The sequence below is a fragment of the Panicum virgatum genome, chromosome 4K, assembly GCF_016808335.1.
Source record: "Panicum virgatum strain AP13 chromosome 4K, P.virgatum_v5, whole genome shotgun sequence".
NCBI lineage: Eukaryota > Viridiplantae > Streptophyta > Magnoliopsida > Poales > Poaceae > Panicum > Panicum virgatum.
This window is the reverse complement of record NC_053139.1, coordinates 38,845,765-38,855,311: the sequence shown is the minus strand read 5'-3', so window position 1 is coordinate 38,855,311 and position 9,547 is coordinate 38,845,765. Positions and strand designations below refer to the sequence as shown.

The 9,547-nt window shown below is 47.6% G+C and overlaps 1 protein-coding gene across 1 annotated transcript; it reads left to right on the top strand.

Annotated features, from left to right (window-relative positions):
- The first annotated feature begins 417 nt into the window (after positions 1-417).
- On the top strand, positions 418-6,817 carry LOC120703921 (transcription factor bHLH48-like). The gene is made up of 7 exons (XM_039988126.1): positions 418-852; positions 946-1,080; positions 1,354-1,419; positions 2,794-2,862; positions 2,984-3,058; positions 4,112-4,349; positions 6,308-6,817. The coding sequence occupies exons 1-7, from the start codon at positions 433-435 to the stop codon at positions 6,349-6,351; spliced, it is 1,047 nt and encodes a 348-aa protein (XP_039844060.1). The 5' UTR covers positions 418-432; the 3' UTR covers positions 6,352-6,817.
- Positions 6,818-9,547: the final 2,730 nt, after the last annotated feature.

Genomic DNA, 9,547 nt, shown 5'->3' with positions numbered 1-9,547 from the left:
AATGGTAAAAGTCAACACCAGCAAAGTTTCACCGTCCCCCAGTCCCCACGCGACGACTCTTCTTCCCACCACAGCCAGGCCGACCCCCAGTCTACGAGCGGGGCGGGCCCACGCGGTAAAAAGGAGGCCGCAGTAAAACAAAAACCAACCACTCCCACGGCCCCACCTCCGTCCTCTCCCCCACCCCTCTGTGTCTGCGGCGCTGCCCCCCTCCGCCTTCCTTCTTGACCCGAGAGGAAGCCGCGGCGGGCTCGCTCGAGCGAACGCGGCAGAGGCAGCAGCTCACGCGCGGCAGGCACACCACCTCGCGCCTCACCGCCGGCACCCCCACCCCCCTATATATACACACACACAAACACACAGCCACCGCCTCCCCCCCCCCTCCCCGCCTCCGCCTCCGCCTCCCTCGTCGCGAACGCCTCCGCCGCGCCAATGCGCCACCCCTCGCCGCCGCCGCCGCCGCCGCAGGAGCTCCCCGCCGCCGGGGCCGAGATCCAGGCGGCGCTGATCCCGGCCGCCGCGGGGCAAGCCTCCTCCGCCCCGCCCGCGGCCGCCGGTACAGGAGGCGGGGGCGGGGGCTCCTTCACGGCGCTGCTGGGCCTCCCCACTTCCCAAGCCATGGAGCTGCTCCTCCCCCGCGCCGCGGCGCCCGCCCCAGCGCCTTCTCCTGCCCCTGCCCCTGCCCCTGCCCTCGCGCCCACCTTCCCCTCCGACCCGCACCTCGTGGACCGCGCCGCGCGCTTCTCCGCGTTCGCGTCCCCGTCCCCGTCCTCACCCTCCCCGACCCCGCCCCCGGCGCCTCCCGCCGCCGCCGCCAAGCGCAAGGCCGACCCCGCCGACCGCGCCTCCAAGGTAGGATCGATACTGGCACACCCCACGCGCCTGCATTTCCACGTGCTCCTCGCCGGAGCTTACTTCCGATCGCTCTGGTGGCTTGCCGCGCAGGGGAAGGCCGCGAGGAAGGGGAAGACGGCGGAGGAGAAGCCCGCGGGCGGCGACGGCGAGGACGACAAGCCGGCGTACGTGCACGTGCGGGCCAGGCGTGGCCAGGCCACGGACAGCCACAGCCTCGCCGAGCGGGTGAGTACTTCCCCCCTTCGCCGCCGCCGCTAATCGCGTGCCCCCTCGCCGCGCCTGGTCTATCTAAGCCAACCTCGAGGGATTAGTAGATTCGTGGGGGTTTATGCCAATGATTGGGTGATTAGGACGCGGTGACGTCGCCGCTCGACCCTTTCCAGGGGGTCGCTTTCGCCGCTAATCACTTGATTATTCGCCCACCCCCGTTCTTCTCCAGTTTCATCAAAAAGTTGCTCACTTTTTCTCCATTCTAAATCGAATAAAAATCCCATCCAGGCGAGACGCGAGAAGATCAATGCGAGGATGGAGCTGCTCAAGGAGCTGGTCCCCGGCTGCAGCAAGGTCCGTGCCGTCCCTGCATTTTCTCCCTTCCCCTTCATATTTATATTCATTTATTTCTTTACCTTTCCATTTCGAACCCCCAATTCCAGCACAGAGATGGAAGCCTAAACCGTGTCGCGTAGTCTCGTGTAAATTTCGGTTCCCCTACGCGCCAAGTACACTCTTTCTCCTGCTTTCGGTGGTCTTTTTACTGCTTTTGAGAGAGGCCACCTCCAAATGGTCCTCCCCCCTTTTACTCGGCGCCCTGCGACGCACCTGTGCAAGGGCACTGCGATCCAAAACGCCAGACCGACCCCTCGTCGGCGCAAGGCATAGTCCGTCTTCTTGCCTCAGTCCGTGCAAAAGCCTTGCGGTGGTAAGCTTCAATGCGATGAGTTCCAAAACGTGGCGGTGCCGGATTATTCTGGCACCGTGCGGGCGACACGTCCATATGGGTGTGTTGCACGCCGGGTTGGGGGTAGGACGTGGGAGGGGAATGGCTCAGCTTCCGTGTGGATGATGATAAAGGGGAGAGGCACCTTGATCCGGTGTACCTAAACCGGGGGCCTTGGCTGTGGTTGTCTGGGCAGAATGTGGCAGCCGCTTTAAAAAGGCGCCGGGGGCGGCTAGCTTAATTGAGGGGAGGTCTCGCCGTGACAACGCCATGAGGCAGGCCCTCCATCCTCCAATCCTTATGGAATGTTGCTATCCTTTTCGCGCTGGCAGTAATGTGATTGATTATGGGTCGGCATCTTTGGTTGTGGGGATCTGGAGGCAAGGCTGCTTGTGATGAGTGAGGAGGTGCCTGATGGATAGGCTGCCATTGCGGAGGGGGATGGGGGATGGATGCTTGGATGGTTTTCGTTGGTGCGTGCAGTTTGTGGTGAGTGGTTGGTGTTTGTAATTGCTGCTGGGGTGGTTTGACCATTATAGTTTCATCCCAAGGACGGCAGCTTTTGCCTGCACTCTGGAGATGTCAATCAATATGGGAGATTGGTGGTCAATTCCCTGTGAAGTTTCGTGTTGCCTTCAACAAACTTGCATGGCTGGCGAATGTGGACTGGTTGCTTTGGGGGTACAACGTAGTGTAGGCCCGAAACTTCTTCCAACTACTGTTTGCTCTCTAAACGCGGAAAAAATGCCTCATTTAGCTGGACCGGAACGGAGAACGCAAAATTCAATAGTAACCATTGTTATGAAGTCATGAACAATAATTCTAGAGGCAAGCTTGTCACCGCTTGTTCATGCATGAAGTGGTCTACTGGTCTTCTCAATGAAGCTATTAGCCATTCTACTTTATGGTTTTGCTTTCTTTTTAATCACATAATATTCATTGGAAGAACTGGGGGAAGGGATACCTTGATTAAAATTGTTGTTTGTTTTGGCCCCTGTCAGGTATCAGGAACAGCACTGGTGCTGGATGAGATCATTAATCATGTTCAGTCTCTCCAAAGGCAAGTTGAGGTAATTGTTGATATCCCTGTATAATCTATAAATCTGAAACATCAATTTCTGTTTTAGCCAACATAACAAGCAGTTTCTTTCTCCTAATCTCATTACTGTTTGGTGATTGTGGTTGGTCCAGTACTTGTCAATGAGGCTCGCGGCAGTAAACCCAAGGGTCGACTTTGGTGGGCTGGACAGCTTTCTGACCACAGAGGTACTTATGCAGCCATCCCTTTTTTGTCAGCTTTCTACAAGTCGGGCCTGCATAGATTTACAGAAACAATTCTTTCGCAAGCAAAGCTTTTTTCCTGGAGTACTGGACGGATGGACCTGACTAATGAAAAACTATATAAGCTCGCTTTTGGAAAATTTTCATCTGGATGTTTGGCTTCTGCGGAATCGCTTTCTTGCATTTAGCTGCTTATTTTTCCCTATTTCATACTGTGACAATCAATACTAGGATACCTCATGCATACTCCAATACTCTTAAATATGTTGCTGTTCTTTCTGGTTCTAGCCTAATTGGGAAGGACTATTTTTACAACAAGCCTAGTTGTTGCAAGAAACCAAACTACTGTAACATCTATAGGTGCTATGTAGTCAGTTAGTTATACATGCAAGAACTGGCAAAACTTCATTTTTCGAATCATGAGGTTGCCATTTCTCAGTGCTTCTCTGAGTACTGCCACTGGGAAGTGTGTAGGAATATTGTTGTCACGCTTGTGTACCTTGACACAGCCTGTTCGTTTACCTTATTCCTGGGGGTCCAAACTTTAGGTTTGCCTTTAGAGAGAAAATCTTGTCTGCTTGTAACAGGACAGCTGAACCTAGGTCGATTGCGGATGCCCTGAACTTAACACATTCACATCAACGTATCATTTTGAACAAATCCTATTAATAATGATTTTGAACAAATCCTATTAATAATGATCTAAGGCTTGCTCGATAAATGCATGCTTAGAGTATCTTGGCTGACTCGCATGCTACTTTTAGGAATGTTACATATTCAGAAAAGCCTTGAAAAGGTTTGTATATGAACGCTCTCTGAATTTTAAGCATTTCTTATATAGCAAAGTCTACAGAAGCAATCATATACCCACCTAAGTCAATACCTTGTATGTTTCGAAGTTCGCTATTTTCCTGCTGGAAAACATAGCTCAATCCCTTATATGTGTCAAAGTTCATTATTTTCCTTCTGGAAAACATAGTACTTGTTCCACTTGAATTTTTCGAAACGTTAATTGTGTTCTTACTGCTACATTTACAGTGTGGAAGAATAGCAAGCCTGAACTGCAAGAACGGAATCGACTTGGAACAGGTCACCTGGCCAGAAATGGGCGTTCATGGAGCAAGGCATCTGTTGCAACTTCAGCAGCAGTTCTGGCATGGTGATTTAGCGCATCAACACCAGGCGGTGTCGCAGTGGGAAAAGCGAGGGGATGAAAATCCTCCCGTCTTTAGCAGCTCCAGCCCTTCTCTCTTCGGCTACGATCTAACAAGCTCTGGTAAAATTGCATGCAATCCTATAACCCCTTTCTGACAGAATTTAGTTGTTTGTCATCTACTTCAAGTATCTCAGCATTGCTTGGACCATAACTTTTGTCTCTTTGTCGATAATGTTTAGTAAACGTACAGATAGGTAAATATATAAAATGTGTGCTATAGCTCAAAGTTTGTGATGAATAGTTTCTACCAGAGAAAATTACTGAAGTACCAAGCCATCTTACAGTCGTGATCAAACTTGAATATGCTAGCATTGCTGTTGCATTGGCCCAGTTTGCAAATAGTATTAGTATTATTGAAGAAACACAGGTGAAGCAAAAGACATGCAAAGGCATGTGTTGCTACAGTTTCCAAGTGACCACCTATTTTGCACGAGCCAATAAACACAATAGCTAACCGTAGATGCCACATAGAATCTCCTCTGTTTGCTTCTGGATTTGAATGTAACAGAGGTGTCTAATTTGAATTGTTGCTCCCCTTTTGGTTGAGAAAATTTTCTCAGTAGCTTGAGCTATTTGACATTAGCTATTTTTGGTATTAGAAGAAAGCATATGAGCCCATAACTTTGCTAGAAAGATCAGATTATAGTGTGCATCTTGATATTGGCCCCTTTTATTTTGTTTGTTCAATCATTATAGCCATCATCGCCACTATTTCGGGTGGTAAAGCTGGTCATGGGTGTGTTGGTCTGGTGGATCTGTTCTCTCTGGCACTGGCGGGCCCAATCGGTTGGTGTGGATGGCCCGAATCAATAAATGCATGTCCAGAACCAGAAACCATATCGCCCCCCATCGTTCTACTTGGGCTTGGCTGCATAAGGCCTGTAGATGCAGATCTGGTCCCTTGGGCCCTTCTGACCACTCGTACAACTGTGAACGGACCCACTGTTTCTGTAAGCTGTCCACTACTTGTCTGGGTCTCTGGCGTCCAATTTGATATGTTGGAGCTAGCCAGCTGGAAACTACTTCAGCCTGAATGCCACTATCTGCAGCATGGGGCTGTGTTTTTTCTTCTGCTATTATAAACATTGAATTTAACAAGCAAATGCATGCACTGGGGTATTCGTTTCATCCAGACATCGACCAGATGCACCACGACAAGATTTGCCAACTCTTACATTTTTTAGAAGTCTAAAGCTACTTCTGTATTATAAATTTCTTAGGTAGCTGGATGAGTGTGGTATTCTACTACCGGCTATAGAGATGTAGGGGCTGTGATAAATGGATAGGCATTGTAGAGGAATATATTGTTTGCTGGAGTGTTGAGTTCGGGCCGGCCTAGGTCATTTCTATAGCTTAGCAAACATGTGTGCTATCTAGAATCATAGATACTAGATCATGCAGTGCAAGCTAAACCAGCAGCAATGATCTGGCTTAATTAGAATGCTGCTACAGCTTTCGTTGAGCAAACGAAAGAAATCAAAGAGAAGGCGTACCAGCCCCAGCGAACTGCCGTTCTTGGATCTGGGCAACCGATCTGTGGCCCTGGATCCAAGCAGAGCGCTTTGAGGAGAGACAGGGGCTATTGGAGGTACAGGCCTAATCATGCAAAGCGTTCAGGAATCATTAAAACCCTTGGGGACCTCTTCTGACTAGTAGATGATATATCTGTACTGCATTACGGCTGGCAGAATCTGTTTTTGCCCAAAAATTATTGACAGCTTCTTGTGTACCGGTGCCTGCTCAGCGCTGAGTGGCATACAGTAAGCACTGTCCGGTGCTCCGGCCGGCATCTTTATTGCGCGGCCCCGTGTGCAGCTCTGGAGTCTGGACATGCAGATCTCTTTCTTCATGGGCTCACATTGAATTGCCTTAGGTTTTTTTTTTCAATTGTTCTCTGAAATTTCGTTCTGATGTTTTGGACCAGTTTGAACTTAGGACCTGCTGTCTAGAGGTTGATAGTTTTCGAATCCTCAGTCCTCACACCGAGTTTGATCTCCATGTCCATGGGTTTTCTGCAGGAGCACAGCAACCCCCGGCGAGCAAGCTGAAGATGGAGCTGTGAGCGAGGGTGGTAGATAGCATGTCAGGAGAGCAAGCTGAACATATGCGGCAGGCAGCATATGCGACTGAATTTCAGTTGATCAAGCTACACACTAGCTGTGAGTGTATGAAGACTGTCTGTGGATGGCGATGTCAAGCAAGCGCAGCGAAATCAACATTTTGAGAAAAAGGAGTGTACATATAGAGATAGAGATACTAGGGTACGAAGCTAAAAAAAACGAGGAAGGATCACGGATGAGCGAGGATACCAGCTTTCCTGCTGCTATGGTTGTAGAGATGGGGAGCGATACTCTGGTCTATTGCTGAATGCTGATGTATTCTTGGTGTATTTCTTGACTATAAATGCCTCATCTTAAGGTTATAGTGAGTACCATCATTTGATGAACAACAAACATTATGGGCCATGTTCCCTTCTTGGTTGCATTTCTACAAGCAATGCAAAAGTTTGTCAACCTTTTTTGAGCCTACACACAGATGTATACAATTTGACTGGGTAAATGAGAAGTTTGTACATCGGCACGTGTGTTTTAGGCCAAGTCAATCGTCAAGGACCAGATACCGATGCAGTGAGCACGTGTAAATCAGATGGCCAAAAAAGACGTGTAAATAGCTACCCATCAGTATGCATTTTGTCACTCCAGGCAAAACATAATTGGGAATAACTAATGATAGATTAACATCAATTATTTGGAAGTCTTCAAAATTGATACAAAATTTACATGAATACATCCATTCAAACTACAGAATCTATCTCAAATATTGCTGGCAAACACTCAAATGTTGAAAAGAGTATTGAGTACCAATTGTCCATACATCTCTACTTAGTCACAATCTCAGGAAATTAGCTTTAGCTTGTTGGTATGCTGAAATATCCCATGCTCTGCACTGAGAAAAATAAGGCATCATTAAATCAACATCAGAATCAGAAGGCAGATTTACATGATGCATATTGTGAATATGTAACTACTGCTCAAATCGCAGACACTAACCAGGATAATTTCTCTGATGCTAACCTGTAGATTTAACAATGAGCAATTGTCATTTGTCAACTTCTGTAACCTCTCGTATTCTTTTGCATATTAAAATTTTTGAAAGACATGCAAACCACTGGCGGAGCTTAGTGTAATGCAAAGGGGGCCATGGCCCCCCTGGCTATTGCAAATCTCCACTATATGAATAGTAAATCTGCTACTGTTCATCAATTTTAAGAGAAAATTAACACAGCTGCCCCCCCTGATTAGTTGTTGAAGCTCCGCCACTGATGCAAACCTCTTTGCCTTGAAGGCCTTTGTTCTGGACCTTGATGAGCAAACCAAGAGCATGAACTAGAGGCAATGTTCGATTTCAGTGAAAAGTAAAAAAGCTCTTCTTACATGTGAAAAAGAAAATAAGCAAGGTACGATTTTATCAAAGCAATTGAAAGTGAATCTCTACGACTCTTCAGAGCAACCAAATGAAGGTTCCCCTGGTGTTGTCTCTAGAGTCTAGTCTAACAGGAAAGAACGCAAGCAATTCATGTTTACAATTCCCATAATTCTAAGTTGTCCGGTGTTGTGGATAAACATTGCATATTCTGTCTAGTCTAACAGGAAAGCATGCAAGCAATTCATGTTTCCAATTCCCGAAATTCTAAGTTGTCCGATGTATCTGACAGTGGATAAATATAGCATATCTACTGCCCATATGCCTATTGATCCTAATTTTATCAAACACGTTTTCACATAGGAAAAGTAAAGTGTAAAGCTGTTTCACATAATAGTCCCCAATTTTATTCAAAAGGGCTCTTGAAGTTAAATCTAAATCATGTCAATACAGAAACCGGACACATAGAACAAACAGAGCCAGTTCTCAACTTCTCATGTCATGTGCATCTGTATGAAATTTCTAGAGCACCAGAGAAATTGTTTGGTCATTCATTGATCATCCAGAATTATACAACTAGCAGACAGCTTGACTCCAATTTGAAAGAAAGAACAATTAGCAAAAAGACAGCAGTCCTTTTCATGGCCATTTTACCCTACATTGGGGAGATGAAACTTTACCCAGAGCATTGATACGACTTCAATATGTTGGCTGCATAAATCCTTGCACAGTTGCACTCATAATTTGTATAATAATGGAGAATGTCTATGCAAGGCCCAGGGTATAAGAACCACCCAATCAACCACAAAATCCATAATATCATCGCAAGCTATGTAACCAGTCACCATCAATAACCTCACATCTTGCTGAATTTCATCACAAAAACATAACTTTCTTTTGCCTTTTCATATTTATTTTATCCACTCACACAAAAACATAATCCCGATATATGTCTAAACAACCTCGTAAAAACCGATGATATTGTTCTAAATTATCCTAAATTCAGTTAGTTTTGGGCTCATTATCTAAGGCAGTTTACAACTAGGAGGAAACGAAAAATCATGGGAAGTTCCATTTAAGCACATGATACATGATTTGAACCAATATTACCAGGCTAAAGCTATACATGCATAAAAAATTAGCAAAACAATGCCTGAAGCAAATGATAAATGATAGAATGTCCAAATAAATTGCAGTTGCTCCAGCTTATGGATCTGCATTTGGGAGCATCTACATCTATTAAACTATATATAATGTCAAAATCAAGGATGCGAACCTGTCACAGGCAGTGAGACGGGTAGTAATTTAGGTAGCATTTGGTTGAAGAGCGAGGTAGGATGGAGTGACACCATTCTTAATTTTAGGAGTGAGATGATTCTATGCTATGTGTTTGGTTGGAGGGATAGAATGTCTCCATTTCTTGTTTGGTTGGAGGGACGAGGATAGAAGTGTTAGTGCCCAGTTTAACCACCGTTATGTGGGCCCCACATGTCGGTCACCAAGGCGTCCCCTCTCTATTCTCGCAGGAGCACGAGCTCCGCCTCCCACGCCGCCGCGCGGCTGGGCCTCTCCGCGCCGAGCGCCGCCCTCACTCGTCAGATCTCCGCCTTCGCCCCCAGCTCCGCCCTGGCGCCGAGCACGGCCGCTGCTGGCACTCCGCCCTCGCGCCGAGCTCGACCGCTGCCGGAGCCCTGCCCCAATGCCGAGCTCCACCCGCTCCGCTAGAGCACCTGCTCCCTCACCTGCCGGAGCTCCGCCTCGACGCCGAGCACCCGCTCCGCCCAGGCACCTCCTCCCTCGCCCGTCGGGGCTCCGCCTCTGCCTCTGCACCAAGC